This window comes from Cydia splendana, chromosome 7 (genome assembly GCF_910591565.1).
Source record: "Cydia splendana chromosome 7, ilCydSple1.2, whole genome shotgun sequence".
Lineage (NCBI taxonomy): Eukaryota > Metazoa > Arthropoda > Insecta > Lepidoptera > Tortricidae > Cydia > Cydia splendana.
Window position 1 is genome coordinate 12,436,421 of NC_085966.1, and position 19,954 is coordinate 12,456,374.

Here is a 19,954-nt window from a genome sequence, read left to right on the forward strand (position 1 = left end):
AGCGAGCAATCGCCGTTCGACCTAGACGACCTCACGTGGGGCAGCATCCTGCCCAAGCTCAAGAAAGTCGCAACAGGATCGGAGCCTCGCAAGGCGCTCAGCGCGCTAGAGGACGCGATCTTTGTCGCCATGCAAACTCTCCCCTCCGCAGCGCGCCAGAAGAGGCGCCGAGAGGAGGCCAGCCCTCCCCACCTAGGAGAGGACACGAGGGAGCCCCACCCCGCCCCCTCATCAAGCCCACGCAGAGCATCCCCACCTTCGCCATCACCCATGGTGACCGAGGCTGAAAACCTACCAGTCTCGCCGCAAAGCCCGGAGCAGCGCACGGCAACAGCCCCGGCGCCCAAGCGACCTGCGAGACTCCCCACTCCACCAGCCAGCTACGCATCAACAGCCGCCTCCCCACCCCGGCCGACCGCAAAGCAGGCACCGAGCGCAGCTACCCCCACCCCCGGCGCAACCGCCCCCACCCCCCGCCGCGGGAAGGAGCAATACCCGGCCATTGTGGTGGACCCATTCCCCAACTGGGAACACCACAAGGCGCAGCTAGAGAAGCACCTCAACACGGAGATCACGAACAAAGCCCATGGCAAAGGACTCAAGTTCTTTCCCAAAGATGCCCAGCAGTACAGAAAAATCGACAAGTACATCCAAGCACTGAACCTCGAGCACCCCGAGATTCGCCACCACTGCTACGAGGGCGACGAAGAAAAGAAAAAGAAGTTCAAGATCGCTATCCGAGGTCTCCCGCCATCCACCAACACAGACAACATCAAACAAGCCTGCCTGGAGGCCGGCTTCAACGCAGTCCACGTGAAACAAATCTCGTCAGGACGCGACCGAGCCGCCAGCCTGTTCTTTGTCCTCCTGGAGGGCCAGGAGGACGAAAACAAGAAGATCCTCCTACTAGAGAGGTTCATGAAAGTGGACTCAGCGAAAATCGAGCTATGGAGAGGAAGGAAAGGACCCGCACAATGCCACCGGTGCCAAGGGTTCCGCCACTCCTCCCACGGTTGCCGCAGGCCGTACATGTGCGTCAGCTGCGGGGAGGGTCACCCTTCCGAAAAATGCAAGCGCCCCAAAGACGTCGACGCTACGTGCGGCCACTGCGGCGGCGGCCACCCGGCCAACCACCGCCAATGCCCCACCTTCCTGAGAGAGCTAAGAAACACCAAGGCCGGCACAACGGCCTACTCGAGGGGAGCACAGAAAGGCCCACAGACAAGGGCCTCACTAGAAGTCAACACCGTCAAAGAAACAGCCGAGGGCTCACTAATGGCCCCGGCTAACAACTACAAGAGCGAGCAAACAAGGAGAACCAACAAAAAGAAGACTGAAAGGCTCGCCCGGGACCCAGCACCCACGACGGCTGACCTGGACCAACACTTTGCCAAAATGACAGAGGCAATCACGAAGTCGCTAAGCGCGGCGCTCACTCAGGCGCTACAGGCCGCCCTACAACAGCAGCGATAACAGAAAAGGGCTCCCCAAGTCCTACCGCTCGCCAGATGCCTCAAACCAACACCATCGCAGAGCTTGAAAAATCAACAAAAATAATCTACTGGAACGCATCAACACTGAAGGGGAAGCAAGATAGAGTCCGCACCCTTCTCAAGAACTACGACGCCGACATACTCATCGTATGTGAGACACACCTCACGGGCTCGCAGCGCCTGAGCGCCGCGGGCTACCAGGTGTACCGCGAGGACCAGCGCAACGCCGAAGGAAGAGCGTACCGTGGATTAGCGGTCATGATCAAACGGTCGCTAGTCCATCAGCCGGTGGAATTTAAACAACACCGAACTATGGACACCTTGGGTGTCGACATCCGTATGAAGACGCACGATCTACGAGTGCTGATCGCATACCGGCCCCCCGGTTCCTGCATCACCGAGCACCTGAAGGAGGACATCGTCGACATATTCAGAAACGCCCCGGTGCCGACAATCCTGGCCGGGGACCTCAACGCCAAACACCCGGCCTGGAATGCGGCTAAGACGGACGCCCCCGGCAGAGCTATATACGAGGCGGCCCTAGACCTCGATATAGAGACTGCAGGGCCCTACGAGCCCACTCACTACCCGAAAAACGGGCGTGCGCCAGACATCATTGACTTCGCAATCCACGCAGGGGTGAGCGCCCCCATGCGTCAAGAAGTGCTACTCGACATGGACTCAGACCACCGGCCAGTACTGCTATCGATAGCAGACCGGCCCTCAACCACGCTGCCCAGACGACCCGTGCAGAGATACGACTGGGAGATATTCACAAAAGAACTCGAGGCCAAACCTAGAACTGGGCCCATCTCCACAGCAGAGGAAGTCGAGGAAGCAGCCTCTACAATCAAGCTCACAATCACGGAAGCCCTAAACGCGGCAAGGAAGCCGACACCAAGCAACACGTCGCCCAAAGACGACCTACCGCAACACCTCAAGGACCTCATCGCTAGGAAGCGATGGACAAGAAAACAATGGCAGCGACTCAGGGTCCCGACACTCAAGACGGAGCTCAACAAGCTCACACAGGAGCTAAAGCTGAAACTCAGCGAACACAGGAGCGAAGCGTGGGAGGCCCACATCGCGGAAATAGACGATGACCTACCGTCTATTCACCGACTCTGCAAGCGACTGGGCACCGTTGCTGAACCCACGCGCCCGCTATTAGACGACCAACAAAGGCTCGTCTACCCGGCCCACGAAAGAGCCGAACTTATCGCCCGGAGCCTCGAGAAACAGTTCTCCCCTAACCCGGACACCGACGCCGAGCACACAAGGCTCGTAGAACAGCACCTGCGTGACTACTTCGAGGCTCCGATTCTCCCAGACGAAGACCCAATATATTTCTCGCCCGCGCAAGTGAGAAAAGAAACAAGAAGATGCAAGCCCAGAAAAGCCCCCGGACCGGACGAAATCCCCAACATGGCCCTACGACACTTGCCGCTCAACTCCATAGCCGCAATAACACGGCTATACAACGGCATCCTGCGCTCGGGCCACTTTCCCTCACAATGGAAAGTCGGCAGAGTAATCACCATTCCCAAGCCCGGGAAAGATAGAAGGAGGCCAGAAAACTACCGGCCCATCACGCTCCTAAACACCATCTCCAAAATCTTCGAGAGGTTGCTGCTCTCCCACCTGCGGCCGCACATCACACCCCGGCCGGAACAGTTTGGCTTCCGGCACCAACACTCGACCACTCTACAGTTGACACGGGTCCTCCACTACGCAGCCGCCAAAATGAACAAGAAGGAGCACGTGGTCGCCGTTCTCCTAGACATCGAAAAGGCCTTCGACCGCGTCTGGCACGAAGGCCTCATCTACAAGATGTCCACATCCACGGCCCCGCGTCGAATCGTGCGGGTCGTGGACTCCTTCCTACGAGAGCGGCGATTCAGGGTACACGTAGAGGGTACCCTATCATCCGAAAGGCCCGTGCTCGCCGGCGTACCACAGGGTAGCTGTCTGTCGCCTGCGTGTTACACCCGGTACACAGACGACATCCCAACCGACGTCGACACAGTACTGGCCTTATTCGCCGACGACGCAGCCTTCTTCACGTCATCGATTAGGACGCACCACGCAGTCGCCAAGATGCAGAGGACACTGGACCAGCTGCCAGATTGGTTCGCAAAGTGGCGACTGACCGTGAACGTGGGGAAAACCCAGGCGCTCCTCACGGGCGCAACATTCTACCCGCCCCAGCCACCGATACTACAGGGCACGCCGCTAACCTGGGCCAGGACAGTCAAGTATCTGGGCGTGACCATCGACCGAAATCTCCATCTACACCATCAAGCAAACTACACCGTGCAGCAAGCTTCACACGCGCGCACTGCCTTGCGACCAGTGCTGGCGAGCAAACTTCCGAGAAGAACAAAACTAGGACTCTACAAAACCTACATCAGATCTAGGTTAACCTATGCCACGCCAGCCTGGTACGCACTATTGAAGCCGTCCAATAGAAAGAAGATGGCAAGACAAGAGACGAAAACCCTGCGGACGATTCTAGCGGCGCCTAGATACGTCCGCAACGCCACCATCCTACAAGACCTCAAGTGGCGCACCTTGGAGCAATTCATCTGCCGGTCCGCGCGGGCCATGTACGACCGCGCGGACAACTCCAGCCACCCGCACCTCCAAGGGATAGCGCCACACTACACGAGGCCGCCCGAAAGCTTCGGCCGAGCACTACCTCGAGAACTACTACATTTACATGCACCATCACCGTAGCGGACCACAACGTCCGCACACACGCTCCAACACTACAAACACAATCGCACAGAAGACAACGCAGTCCCCAAATTGACTGCTAACAGCCCGGCCCATGATTATGGGACCGCGACGAGACACCGCCTCAGTGATCAAAAATCAGAAAAGGCCACCCCAGCGTCGTAAAAGCAGACGCTTGTGGAAGACGAGAGACGCGATTATAAAATCGCACCCCGGACCTCAGTCGGCATTTGGCTCTCCAAGCGTCAACATATCGGAACCTGCTTCTCCAATGGAACCACAAGATGAGACGCTTGATGTTGACCGTTTAATTATGGAAATAGAAGGAGATCACCTTTGTGTCTATAAGAAGACACGTTTCACGACAAGCGACTGGTACGAAATCCATGTTGAGAGTGAACAAATCGGCGACTTTTTCATCGCAGTGCGCGCAGTGAATTTTCTGCGATATATTACAGCGCGATTCCAAAATCGTGTCGCAAAAATTAAAATCGTGGTGCGCGCTTGGCCTTACGTAGGAAGTGGCGCTCGCTATATTTTTGAACTATTTCTTATCGGACTATAACCTATTATATATTTTAACGCTGCATATAATACTGTCTTATAAAAAAATATTCACGTCTATACCCAAGCCTTTTAGGTAAAGCCCGAAAATTAAAGGAACTTTTTATATTGTATTCGGCGTTTACCCGTCTTTTCGGCGTATACATCTAGGTCTACGCAACACTGGGAGGGTAATGTCAGAAGTGATGATGCAACACCTAACATTACCCAGCCCGTGTTTGGTAGACCTAGATGTGTACGGGTTTTCGGACTTTACCCAAAAGGCTCGGGTAATACTAGTTATACTAGGATAAAGTTGAGCGTTGAGTTTAATCAATCTTCTAACATTACCCATAACATATGCATATATTTTCTTGGTACACTGTAGTGACTAGGTTTGTGTCGTTGCCCACATAGTAATTTATCAATCTACAAACAAATTGCATCTGCAAATGCGTTCAAGCCGCATGACCGATATTAGATTGTGTTACAATGACTACATGTACTTATATCTTAACACGTACTAGTATACGTACATAGCAGATATTATATTTTAAAATTAAATTATTCTTTTAATAAACTAGTTTTCTTTTTCTTTTATTTTTTGTCATAATTTATCAAGTGTTTGGTTTTTGAATGATAACTTTATATGTGATGTTGTGAAATCTCGGTATAGGTATACCTATACATTTTAAAATATGATATCTCATCCGCATGTGTGTATAGGCCGCCATTAAGTAATTTTGAATTATTTGAAAACATAATGGAATCTGCCCTACTTAAAATATCATCTTCTAGTAAGAAATTGCTTATATGCGGCGACTTTAAATTAAATATTATGGAAAATTCAACAATGTCTTGTAGATTATTGAATCTTTTTAAATCTTGTAATCTCAACCACATGTTTATGGAGCCCACTAGAGTGACTGCTACTAGTGCAACCTGTATAGATAATATTTTCACAGATATTTTTCTTATTGCTAAAAAAGTTATCAGCAATTTAGAATCAGACCACTTAGGTCAATTAATGGTATTTGAGGCATTAAGGAAAAATACCATGAGAAAACAAATAACTTTTGTACCAGTAACTTCGGACCGCGTGGAAAGAATGAAGCTAAGTTTAGTTCAGGCGCTACCCTTTTTGTCTTCCGATATGAGTCCTAATAGTATGTATAATTCATTCTTTCACACTTTTATGGATCATTATAATGCGATATTCACCTCAAAATCGGTCGTAGTTAGTGGTGCATCAGTTTTTAGTGAGTGGGCTACTGCGGACTTACATCAAAGAAGACGTGAACTGTATGCCTTATATGAGGAACGGCGGTTTAATCAGAGTGATGAATTTAAAGAACATGTGAAGGAGTATTCGAAGAAGTTTAAAGTAGATTGTCATATAGCTAAGCGAAATTATCTAAGTCAGAAAATTAAAAGTAGTTCCGACATTGTTAAAGCAACCTGGAAAGTTATAAATGTGGAGACTGGTCGCTCGAAACACACAATTAAAGAGCTTAAACTAAACATTGATAACAAAATTATAGATTCCAATTTAGAAGTAGCTACAGAATTTGAAAAATTTTTCACCGAGGTACCAGTATCCACAACTAAGGATTTAAATTCATCACCCTCATCTGCTGTTACATTATTAAAACATAACGCTCCAGAGTGTTGTGGAGACCTTCATTTTGAACATGTTTGTACCTCAGATGTAATAAAGGCGTTTAAATCAATTAATGTCAAAAAAACTAATGACCTCTGGGGAGTCTCTGTCCATGCTGTCAAATCCTTAGTAGAAATTGTAGCGCCTGACTTGGTAGTTATATTTAACAACAGTGTTGATTGCGGCGAGTTTCCTGATCTAATGAAACATAGTAAAGTAATTCCTTTATTTAAATCTGGTAGCAGCTCTGACCCCACTAACTTTAGACCGATATCTGTGCTACCAACATTTAGCAAGATTTTTGAAAAATTAGTTATTTCTCAATTAGTACGAGATTTTAACGTTAATAATTTGATGCATAATAAGCAGTTTGGTTTTGCACGGGGTCGCTCAACAACCGATGCCGGTGTTGAGCTAATTAAGCATATTTTCGATGCCTGGGAGGAGTCACGAGATGCTTTAGGTGTCTTCTGTGATTTATCTAAGGCCTTCGACTGTGTTTGTCATGAAACATTAACCAGGAAACTTCATTATTACGGAGTTAGAGGATCGGCACTGAATTTACTTAAGTCCTACTTACAGTAGAATACAAAGGGTCGATGTGAATGGACAGCGATCACCTGGGTCATTGGTCTCTATGGGTGTACCACAGGGGTCAATATTGGGGCCTTTCCTGTTCCTTATCTACATAAATGACTTGCCATTCCTTGTTAAGACCCACCATGATATAGTATTGTTTGCAGACGACACCTCACTTATTTTCAAAGTCAAACGACAGCAACAAGCTTACAATGATGTAAACAATGCCATTTCAAAAGTAGTAAATTGGTTCAATGTTAATAATCTATTGTTAAATGAGAAAAAGACTAAATGTATTAAGTTTGTCACTAGTAGTAACGTAAGGCATGTGCAAACAAGTGTCATTGTGAAGGATGAGGAATTGGAATTAGTTGATAGTACAGTTTTTCTTGGTATAACTTTAGATTCTAAACTCCAGTGGGGTCCCCATATTGCTACTCTTTCGAATAGACTGAGCTCTGCAGCTTTTGCAGTGAGCAAAATCCGTCAGTTAACTGATGTGAAAACAGCTCGATTAGTATATTTTAGTTACTTCCATAGCATTATGGCATATGGTATTTTACTGTGGGGCGGTGCTTCAGAGATAAATACCATTTTTGTTCTGCAGAAGAGGGCTATTCGAGCAATATACAAAATGAACCATAGAGATTCACTTAGAGATAAATTTAAGGAAATTGACATAATGACAGTGCACTGTCAATACATTTATGAGAATATTCTGTATGTACATAAAAATATTGTAAATTTTAGGAAAAATTGTGAAATTCATAATATTAATACTAGAAATAAACATAAGCTCGCAGTGCCCTTCACTCGGCTCCATAAAATTAAAAAATCATTCATGGGTAATTGTGTAAGATTTTATAATAAACTTCCAAACCATATTACTGAATTATCTATTAATAAATTTAAGAATTATGTAAAGCGTAAACATATTTCTAAAGCTTATTATACCACACAAGACTACATGAATGATATTACAACGTGGGATTAATTGTTATTCGAAATGATTATTTATTTATTAGGTATATTTGATTATTGATGAGGAAATGGATATTCCGATGTAATCTATCTACTTCTTTTGTTACTTATGCTTTTTTTTTTGACATTTAGATTTTATTCTAGAAATTCTAGACCAGTATTTTTTTATACAATCTTTTTAATGTTTGACGATCCTTTTGTGAAATTCTTAGTGTTAAATTTGATATGTATAATAATCCAATTTTATTATGGAATAATATTAACATCAATAAATTGCTCTGATAAGGGATCATCCATTAATTACGTCACACGAATTTCTAGGTTTTTTGACCCCTCCCCCCCTCCTTGTCACACTTGGTCACATTTTGCAAATCCCTCCCCACCTGGTGTGACGTCACATTTTAGGCAATGTTGTTAACTCGGCATTATTTTTGAATAAAAAAATATTATTGGTAAAATAAATATTAGTAATTTTATAACACAAAACCAATTAGGAACGAAAATTACTTCCAAAAACTCATTATTTAACTGTACAGCGAATAAAAAAATATAAATTAATTTTCGCTTACTGATGAAGTTAAAGTGACGTCACAATGTTTGTGACTCCCCCCTCCCCCATGTCACAACATGTCACATTTTCTTGACCCCTCCCTCCCCCTAAACGTGTGACGTAATTAATGGATGACCCCTAATTAGATTAAGATTAATTACGATTCATAAGCGCTTGTTGCTAGGCCTACATGAATAAAGTATATTTTTGATTGATTTGATTGATTGATTGCATAAAGTACCTAAGCAATTTTTCCGTACTACTTATAGAAATAGTCATATCAAGAGTTATTACATGCAGCTCACGGCACGTCCCACCGCTTACTAAATTAATCTAGATGATACTTCACATCACTTTTTATGGAAAATAATATTAAATGCAAGTCACAGAACAATAAGAACAAAAGATAAAAACTATTGGTTTAGGGTTCTTTACGATTTGGTTAAGTTATTGGGTCCCATGGGTCCTTGGGGTTAATATTATATGGAGTATTAGCGAATATTGGGCTGTGTGATTCTTGAACGTTACAATACCGTGCGTCTACAATTGGGTGGGAGATACACATACTACGCAGCATAGTAAGTACACTTCTTTCGCATGTTAACATAGCTACGATTGCCATATCGTCCGTGAGACCGTCAATATGCTATGCAACAAATATTATAAGAATATCGGACAGCCAAGAGAACTCCATCCCAAACTTCGTCGCCTGATCGAACTTCCCCCAAAACTTCATACTTGTGTAAATTACTATCCATAACCAAACTAGTGAGAAACGTTTCAGTAAAGGCGATAATATTGCTAGAACATGATAATAAGTTCGTTTTTTACCTTAATCCTCGCACGTTTTGGTAATAGATACTTATTTTTTTATACTTACTACTTTACTTTTGACTATGCTATTTCCGAATTCCGTCGCCATCCGATTCATTTAACTAGTTGAGGCTGGTACTTTCAACAAACCAAAGGGCAAGCTGATGCAAGCGTCTCCTATCATTATCATTACTTAAGGTAAGGTGGGCTAAGACTAACATAGTTTATTTTGCTCGGGGCAAGACTAACAGTATGAGGATTCCATACAAGTGATAGTCTTACCCCACCTTACCTTACTTACCTATAATAATATTTCTTCGACGTTAAATATGATACAAATTATTCAGAAAGCTGCTAGACGGATTTGCATTTAAATCTTTGTACTTATTAATGAAAGTCTATTCAGGTACCAGGGCACGACTAATTTATGTTAAATACAGTAAAATGGGGTGAGTCGGGAAAACTCCGAAGTTCACACCTCAATAAAAGTTTATTTGTATATGTGGCACGTTCATTTATATACCTACTTGAAAAGTGTTCCGGTAGTATGAACTTTAGTTTTTTAATGATAATCTGTCATTTCATTTCATTGATTCAACGATAAACACAAAATAGTAGGAAATCCCAGCTCACCCCGTAGTCGAGAGGCGAGCTGGGATTTCACCACGAGTCGGTTAGGGGGGATATGAATTGAGTGAGATGGGACAGTTGCTAGAATTTACGCAATAGTACAATAGCTTGACTTCTCAAGAAAATAAAGTATTTACGTAACAATGTGATAACTCTGGTCTAAAAATACCATCTCACCCCCGTACCATCCCTCCTCACCCCATTCATAACCCAACTGCTCTCGTAATCCCTACTCACTCTATTTTACAATACTGAATTAGGTACCAAGAACTGATGTCCGATCTAAGTCCGATCACAAGTTTCTCAAATGCGCTTGTAAATAAAGTTCTTATTCCTTTCTTAGGTTTCAACGAGAAGGCGCTGTTTGTCTTTGATTTTGCTAATACCGTTTATTTTAAATTTCATAGCTATGCTTGAGACATAACTAAACTAAGCTTTTAATTAAGCCGGAATGGTAATTTTCTGCCCTCCCTTTGCTAGATTCTTGTTTTCCGAGATTATAAGTAAATAATATACTGTTTACCTTGTAAGAGTGGATGAGGGCCGGATGCTTGCTACGCAGGAGCGAACTTTGTGGCGATCGATGGGGCAGGACTATATTCCGCAGTGGTCAGGTAGAGTTGATAGATAAGTACCTTGCCACCCTCAGCAACACTTGCTATGACAGAGCCATCGTGAGGATTGAACGTGTCAAACCGCTTGCTGCTTTGGGAGTTGACCCATTCATTGTTGATAAAAATCTGGAAAATAAATTTAAGATTTTTATAGTTAACAGTAAACTGTTTGGAATGAGCGCCGCGCCACCTATGGTTGCCGCCGCCGTCGCCAGTCTCGCAATGTCGCGGCCGAGCCATTAGAGTTCCCGATAAGAGCACGGCGCGGCACTCGGTTCAATTCAGCAAAACTCGTGGGTTTGTGCATTTACGTTAGTACGAGTAAAAGTAAGCAATTTTGCAAATAAAGTTAGGTACCGTGCCACGATAAACAAATGCAAAATATAAAAATCCACGACTGAGGAACAATAGTTATTTGTTTTACAATAATCCAGTAACTTTGTCGAATTTTGTAACCTGGCTCTTTTGCGTCAAATCCGGTAGTTCTGATTTTTTTGCAGACTTGTTTATGATGTTGGCCTAATTAATAATCCAAGTTTGTGACCTCGAGCGCCGAACGCAACTTTGTCAAAAATCGAATAAACCGCATTTTTTTTAGATTAAAAAAATATTTTGTTAAAATAGGCACTCATACATTTTTTTATAGAAAATAAATATTTTGTAGAACGTGATGGCGGTGATGAATTCCATATAAATTACCTACCTAACCCTTATATTATAGCTAAGAACTGATGTAAAATTATAAAATTTTGAAAGGCTTTATCTCGGAAAATATTAGATATACAGAGACAATTCTAGTGTCTTATTGTAGCAAATTTAGTCTACTTTAAAAACGCCCTAGGAAGTTACTATCAAAAACTAGTACTTTAGGGTTATAATCGCCCAAATCTAAAAAAAATTGCGGTTTATTCGATTTTTGACAAAGTTGCGTTCGGCGCTCGAGGTCACAAACTTGGATTATTCATTGGGCCAACATCATAAACAAGCCTGCAAAAAATCAGAACTACCGGATTTGACGCAAACGCAAAATGTATAATTTTACTGTATTACAAGGGGCAGTGGCGGATTTGCAGTGTTGGCCGCCCTAGGCCCCAGGCCCTGTAGTAACTACTAGCCGCCCCTTTCTCAGCACTCATCTATAGACTGCCGCTTTGCTGCCGCCTCTAATATCTTGCCGCTCTAGGCCCGGGCCTACTGGGCCTTAGGGCAAATCCCCCACTTACAAGGGGGCAAAGTTGGTGTTTTTAACCCCTAGAGCTAATATTGATATCCGAGCAAGCGAAAGAGTCCAAGGTTCGAAAAGCGGAATTATGAGCGTTGCGAGGATTTCAAGGCATGAGGGTTAAACAAACTTTGCTCCTTAATGAAACCCAATAGTTATTTGTACAACAAGAGATCAAAGTTTGATATTTCTGCGAGTGCTTATTTTGAGTCCCGTGCAAGCGAAAGATTCTATAATAGATTCACGAGCGTAGCGAGTGAATCTAATTTAGAATCTTGAGCGTAGTAAGGGACTCAAAAGCGCACGAGATGTAAATAACTTTGATCTCGTGTAGTACACAAAATTTTTCACACCTTAGCAGTGAGAACATACCTGGCCCCTGTTTCACCAACGTGACAGGTGCGACGAATTGTAAAATCACTGTTGCTGACGTCACAGGCATCCATGGGCTACGGTTACCGCTTACCATCGGGCGGGCCGTATTCCTGTTTGCCACCATCATTGTATTATTAAAAAAAACTTTATTATATCGGATAAAAACAGATATTTCTCCTGCGAGGTTTCTGACAATTGTCACAAGAAACACTACAATTGTCACGAAATTCCGACATATAACTCATTACCTGTCAAGAATTACCTACAATTCTTCTAAATCTTTGACAATTGTCAGAAACCTCGCAAGAGAAATATCTGTTTTTATCCGATATAATAAAGTTTTTTTAAATAATACAATGATGGTGGCAAACAGGAGTACGGCCCGCCCGATGGTAAGTGGTAATCGTAGCCCATGGATGCCTGTGACGTCAGCAACAGTGATTTTACAATTCGTCGCACCTGTCACCGATGTGAAATTGGGGCCTGGTCTATTAGACAACTTGAAAAATGTAATCCTTCTTCGTTTCTTAATACCTATGCACTCATGTTTTCTTAAGATATACAAACAATTAAGTTTAATTACCGCAATCTAACACAAAAACAAAACGTAATAATAAATTTCAGTAAAATAATATGGAAATAAAGAAACATCAACTGACACTTCAACCAACAACTTTTTTTTGTAAAAAAAGAACTTTGTAAGATACGGTCCGAATTGCGGATACGTACTATTTGTCAACTATAGTAGAAATTCTTAAAAGTAAAATAATTAATTTTGCGTGATAATCTGTGTATTTTTTGAGTTCATTATTTTAATTGTACAATAAAATACCTAAAATATAGTATTTTTATCAAATCTTAAACTTTATTTTAATTAAATAATTATTTAGAATTCATACTCGTATGGAGCTCGTACGTGGTTTGGAACGATGCGTTCTGAAGTTTTTCGGGGGTCTATTATTGTCGCGAATAGGTATTAGTAAAGTAAAATATAAAGAACGTGTAAATAAATAATTATAATTTCTGTCGTGTATTTTACTGTGTGTTTATTGTCATTATTTTTACCATGTAACTTGTGTCTTATTTTTTATCATTTTATTATGTCACGTGTCTAGTTATAAGTCTTTATTGTTCCCCAATTAAATATTACCTTTTTTCCCTAATTTTGTAAACATTTGTAATACGCTACTGTGATTGGTTCAATAAATAAAATACTTACTCTGCACGTAACACCCACGCCTTGAGTAGGCGTGGCCTAGAGTACCCACGGTGGGGATCGCGCCGAGCGCGCTACGATCTCACCTCCGACCACAGGCCAGTGCTCCTGACCATCGCAAACGAGGCGACAACGAGACTCAACAGGGGACCAGGACGCCGCTACGACTGGACGGCTTTCACAGAAGCCATGGTAAAATCTCCCCGTACAGGTCCCATATCGACCGCAGAAGAGGTCGACGCAGCAGCAGCCACAATCACCGGGGACATCAAGGCGGCCCTCGACGAGGCCACCCACATCATCCCGCCCTCGGACCGGCGTAAGCCGCTCCCGAGGCCACTTCAAGCGCTTTTGGAGAAAAAGCGCTGGTATAGGAAACAGTGGCAAAGGACTAGGGCTCAGTCGGTCAAGACTGAGCTCAATAGTCTCGAGCGACTGTTAAGGGTAAAACTCAGCGAGCACAGAGCTGCAAGCTGGGAATCGCACATCGAGAGCCTAACTGATCACGTTCCTTCCATCCACAGGTTATGCCGACAACTCAGCGCGACACCCGAGCCGATACGGCCCCTAGAAGACGACACCGACGGGGAACTGAAGTACGCGGCCAAGGACAGGGCGGAAATACTCGCTCGCAGCCTTGAGCAGCAATTCAGGCCATTCCCCGACACCGACCCGCAACACACAGCGGACATCGTGCGGCACGTTCGAGACTACCTCAGCGTGCCCGTAGAGACCCAAGATGATCCACTATATTTTTCTCCTTCACAGGTCCAGGCGACAATCAGACGCCACTGCAATCCGAAGAAGGCGCCGGGCCCCGACGAGATCCCAAACATGGCGCTCCGCCAACTGCCGCTAAACTCATTAGCGGCAGTGGCGCGCCTGTTCAACGGGATCTTGCGGTCGGGGCACTTCCCCACCATCTGGAAGACCGGCCGGGTCATAGTCCTTCCCAAGCCCGGGAAGGACAGAAGAAAGCCGGAGAACTACCGGCCCATCACGTTGCTATGCAACCTATCAAAGGTGTTCGAGAGGTTGCTGCTCCGGCACCTCTCGCCACACCTGACACCCAGGCCGGAGCAATTTGGTTTCAGGTCTCAACACTCCACCACGTTGCAGCTCACCCGTGTCCTACACCACATGGGCATGGCGCTCAACAAAAAGGAGTACACGGTCGCTGTCCTCCTAGACATGGAGAAAGCGTTCGATCGAGTTTGGCACGAAGGTCTAATATATAAACTTTCTCTGTCCACAGCCCCCCGCCGCATCGTGAGAGTCATCGCTTCATTCCTGACAGACCGACGCTTCCACGTTCAAGTGGAAGGCGCACTGTCTCAGGAACGCCCGATACAGGCAGGCGTCCCCCAGGGGAGCTGCCTGTCGCCCGCATGCTACGTGCGCTACACCGACGACATTCCAGTCGTAGGACAAGCGCAACTAGCCCTATTCGCAGATGACGCCGCTTATTTTGCTTCCTCTTTCCAGATGCTGCACGCAGTCTCCAAGATCCAGCCGACGCTTGACGCCCTTCCTGACTGGCTCTCCAAATGGAGGCTATCAGTCAATGTGGGCAAGACGCAAGCGCTCATCACAGGGGCAGCCATCGTCCTGCCCCCACCCCCCTCTCTTCTAGGCCAGCAGCTCACATGGTCACCAACAGTGAAATACCTGGGGGTGACCATAGACAGGAAGCTCAACATGCGGAAACACGTCGCAGAGACGATCATACGAGCGAAAACCGCTCGTATGAACCTCTGCCCGGTTTTCCGCAGTAAGCTCCCTGTACGGACCAAACTCGGTCTGTACAAAGCTTACGTCCGATCGCGGCTAACTTACGCTTCACCAGCCTGGTATGCTTTCTGTTGCAGGTCCATCAAGACGAACATGAGACGTCAGGAGACCCTCTCACTACGGAACATCGTCGCAGCAACGCGGTACGTCAGCAACGCAGCCATCGCCGAGCATCTGAAGTGGAGCAGCCTAGAAGACTTCATCGAGCGTCTCGCGCGGGTCATGTATGACCGCGCGGACAACTCCAGCTACGACCACCTGCGCGGGATTGCGCCTCACTACACGCGCCCGCCGGACCAATACGGGGCTCGGCATCTCCCCCGAGCCCTCCTACACACCACAGAAGAAGAAGACGAAGAAGAAGACACGCACACACCACACCGGATGCCGCCTACATAGGCACGACGCACACGCCAGCCTAAGCTGTCGGTCGCCTTCTCTGCGGCCCCGAAACCTGGCCCCGCTCAAACGGTATCACCAGGCTAGGGGTCGCGGGGTTGGATAACGGCCGGCGGCGAAAAAGCTGGCCCACACTGGACACACAGCCGTCCCCAAAAAGACGTGCGATCGACCGCCCCACAAGGTGGGGCGCGACCGGATACAGCCTCCGCAGCCGGAAGGCGGAAGAGGCCACTCGCACCCCTTCAAAAGGGTGCCGAATGACAACACACACACGCCGAGCGCGCCTATATATACGCGCCCACCCTGGGTGCTTGTCACTCACTCATCAATAGCCACAGAGGCACCAGCCTCCCAACACTCTCCAGAGTTTTCTTATAACATACATATGTGTTTTTATTAAACTCCAACTACACTCCCGGTAATGGTGGTAGCGGTATCAAGAAGGTAATCTGCAGCAGCCAGCCAGCGCGTTCCAGCCGTCGTACGGGTTCCTGACTTCGGAATCTGCGAGCCCCACAGTAACTACGCTCGACATTATGGTCCTTCGTTTGCCGAATGAAGAAAGAAACAAGTACGCGCTGAATTTTAAGTAGAACTATACTTAATTCAGGAGAACAAAGAAAAACGAACGCGCTGAGCCCCCGAAGTTCGCTTCGGCTCAGACCTTACCATACCAACCTTTTCCGTAACCCACCATTACCGGCTTGCCGGTGGACCGTGCAGTGTCGTAGGTTCGCCTCCACTCACGTGTCCTGGCAACTTTAGTTGCATGTGTCACATGGTGATACCATCACACTGTTTTCGAACGCTCTAGGCCTTGCACTTTAGCCATTGCGGGAGATTCAGTGCACCGAGGGATCCACGCTTAGGGGCACTGACGCTGCGCTCGGTAGCGTCAGAGCATAGGCGTTAGGCAGGTAAATTTGTATATAGTTAGGGACCCCCCGCGTGTGTCAAGTGTTGTGTTGTGTTGTGTGCGTAAAAATCAAGAAAGAAGAAGATGTCGCAAGACGGAAGATCACTACGCTCACGCAAACGGGACCTGCCTGTCCCCACGCCTACGCCCTCGTCCGGCAATACTACGTCCGGCGCAACCAATACGTGGAGCAAAGGCACCAGTGGCGACCAGAAAACTAGTGATGAGAAAGAAAATGAGTCGGTACACTCAGACGAGCGTCATAATGATACAGTGGTAGTTCGCAGTCGGTCGAATACTTTAGTGCCACCCGTTGTTGCGCCACCGCCGCGAGCGCCGTCTGTTCGCGAGTCAGTTAGGTCTGTTCGCGAATCGGTAAGTAGGGACCGCGATAGTGAATTAACCGTGCTGTTAGCAGAGCTCGAGGTTCGTAAAGCCGCTCTAGTCGTAGCCAAAGCAGAGTCCGATACTGCCAAGTTAATGCTGCAGATTGCCCAAGTTAAGGCGCAGTCTGACGGCGGCAGTGTCGAGTCCGAGGCCGAGGTACGAACTAGAAGTTGGGTAGAACGACAAGCGACGCTACAGCGCGAGATCGCGCGTAAAAACGTAAATATCCCGCCGCCGAAAGAGACCGCGCCGCGCGCCGCGCCCGAACGGGCCAGCAAACCGCAACCGCGACTTTTAGAGGTACCACACGGTACCTACCCGCCAATGTATCACAAGCCGCCTGAGTTACCCCCGTTCGGCGGAGATATCACCGAATGGATATCGTTTAGAGCGGAGTTCGAGGACACGTCGCCCATGTTTAGTGCCGTCAATAATGTCAGTAGAATCAGACGCGCGCTTAAAGGCGAGGCCCGGACGGCCGTAAAATCGATCATGTACACTGTTCAGGATCCATACGAAATTATGGAAGCGCTAGAACGGCAATTTGGCGACCCCGAGGAAATTGTACTTACGGAGCTGCATAATATCAAACGCATGCCGCGTTTGTCGGAAGACAATGCTAATATCTCGTCGTTTGCCGCGCATATCGCGAACGCCGTCGCCACCGTAAAATCATTGCGTCAAGAAAAATATTTGCACGCGCCTGAACTAGTGAACAAAATAGTGGACAAATTAAATTTGATAGTGCGTTACGAATGGGCCAAATATAGGCAGACTAATTCGGAAACTCCCGGCTTAGCCGCTTTATCTGAGTTTCTCAACGATATTAGTACTGCAGCCAAACGCGTAAACCGCAGACCGGCTAATAGATTGCGAGCTGTAGTGAACACGGTATCTTTTGAGCACGAACCTAGGCGGTCGAGCAACGCTCCCTCTAAGGCCCGCGCCCCCGCGTTCTCCCGCGACTCTAGCACGGGCTCGGAGTCAGATTTCCACGAAACTTACTCACGCGATACGAAAAGTAGTTCGCACAGTAACTCTACTATCGCCCAAATGAAGCACCGCGATAGTAATAGTAAAAAAAAACCCGCGTCAACCGGAGCTAGATTCAAACAGGAATCGTCCATCTCTGTCCCGCCGCGCAATACGTGCCCCATTTGTAACGAAGATCACGTGGTTAGCACGTGCGCACAGTTTACGGCGGCAACGATTTCTGAAAGATGGGAACTAGCGAAGGGTGCGCGGCTGTGTTTTAAGTGTTTAGGATCCGCGCCTCATCAGCCGAATACATGCAAATACGTAGCATGCGGTGTAGGCGAATGCGAAGCAGGTCATCATAGACTGCTGCACGGATTACACACGGCCTCGTCGGCAACTGAGGTTAGCATGACACGAGCCGTAAACACAGTAAGCTTCGCGTCAAACAAGCCCGCGACAACGTCTAGCGTAGGTAGAATAGGCAACACGTCTTTCGCCGGGGGGAGCGAAATCTCTCTAAACCCGCCCAAAGACGTGCCCACCGCGCAGAAATTGCCCGTAACGCGGCCCGCGTCGACGTTTGACCAAAGCAAACCTGCTCAAATTGTAGCAACCTCCCGGTGGGCTGTAGAACCCGAACCAAAGAGCGATCATAAGCCGCGATCGTCAACAATTCGAACGCCCGCGCCCGTCGCCGACAACGCCGCGATACGTCATACACGACGACGCGTGACAAAGTCCGTACGCTCAAATTCTAAAACTAAAAGTAAATTCGAGTACCTGCCTAAGGTAAACAGTTTTTCCGAATACACGCATTTAGTTAGGGCTACGTCTAGAGTTCTGGTTGCCACCGAGGTAAATAACGCCAAGTTGCCATATGAGAAAACAGATACAGAAATGATCAAGGGGAATTTGATTGTAGCTGAGATAACGCTAATCAAACGGAGCCAATATGAAGCCTATCCAGAAGAGGTAAAGTCCCTGGAAGCTGGGCATGCGCTACCGAAAAGATCTCCGCTACACAGAATAGCAGTAAAACTTGACGAATACGGAGTCATCGTGACAGACGGCGGAGGCAAGCAATTACCCGTCCTACGCGCTAAAGAAGACTTCGCCAAGCTGCTAATTCATCATTTCCACGCTCTGTACGACGGCAACCACTCGACAGTGATAAGCGAGTTGAAACAAAAATATCACATAGTCGGATTGCGCGGTAGTATTCGTTATCGATCACATAAGCGCCAATGGTGTCGAACCTGTCGCGGGGCCAACCTCAAGGTTCCCGTGGTCGACTTACCATTAGAAAGGCCTCTAACGAATCCACTATCATCTACCGCTGCAGCTACGAATATACCCGACGCTCATCACAACAGACAGAAATTGCACGTAGGCGACAGCGTCACGATAAGCGGCTGCTCCGTGCCACAAGGTACATGGTCTAGAGGCGAAATCGCACAACTCTTTCCCGATGTAGACGGTCAAATAAGAGTAGCCATTGTACACACGCGCGCAGGTGACGTTTGCTGCTCAGCTTCCAGGCTTATTCCTACACGCTCCTCTAAATACGGTGTTGACACACGTGGGGGAGAACTGTCGCGAATAGGTATTAGTAAAGTAAAATATAAAGAACGTGTAAATAAATAATTATAATTTCTGTCGTGTATTTTACTGTGTGTTTATTGTCATTATTTTTACCATGTAACTTGTGTCTTATTTTTTATCATTTTATTATGTCACGTGTCTAGTTATAAGTCTTTATTGTACCTCTGTGAACTTGGCACCCGACCTTGACCAATTTTTTATTTATATTTTTTTTCTTATAGTATTTTGTTTGTAGTTAATTGTAGTTAAAAGGATTTTATTTGTAGTTGCCCCAAAAAAGAGTTATGGGGGTGAAAAAAATCCCAGCACCCCACTTTTGAAATCTTATACTTTTATTGTTGATACTGGCTTAGAATCGTTTGTAGTTGATTGTAGTTCCTTTATTTTCATTTGTAGTAGCCAAAAAACCCCAAAAAATAAAAAAAATTAAAAACGCCTTAAGAGCCCGTTGATGTCTTTTCCCGAT

The 19,954-nt window shown here is 46.4% G+C and overlaps 1 protein-coding gene and 1 long non-coding RNA gene across 2 annotated transcripts in view; both read right to left on the bottom strand.

The window, feature by feature from the left end:
* The window catches only part of LOC134792184 (uncharacterized), a 596,557-nt gene that overhangs the window by 478,649 nt on the left and 97,954 nt on the right, over positions 1-19,954 (bottom strand). The gene's annotated exons all lie outside the window — the stretch shown is intronic.
* Positions 1-19,954, bottom strand: part of LOC134792167 (aldehyde dehydrogenase 1A1-like) — a 71,371-nt gene that overhangs the window by 27,817 nt on the left and 23,600 nt on the right. Inside the window, exon 2 of the mRNA XM_063763402.1 lies at positions 10,621-10,725. Coding sequence (XP_063619472.1) covers positions 10,621-10,725 — 105 coding nt within the window. The remainder of the gene's footprint in view (positions 1-10,620; positions 10,726-19,954) is intronic.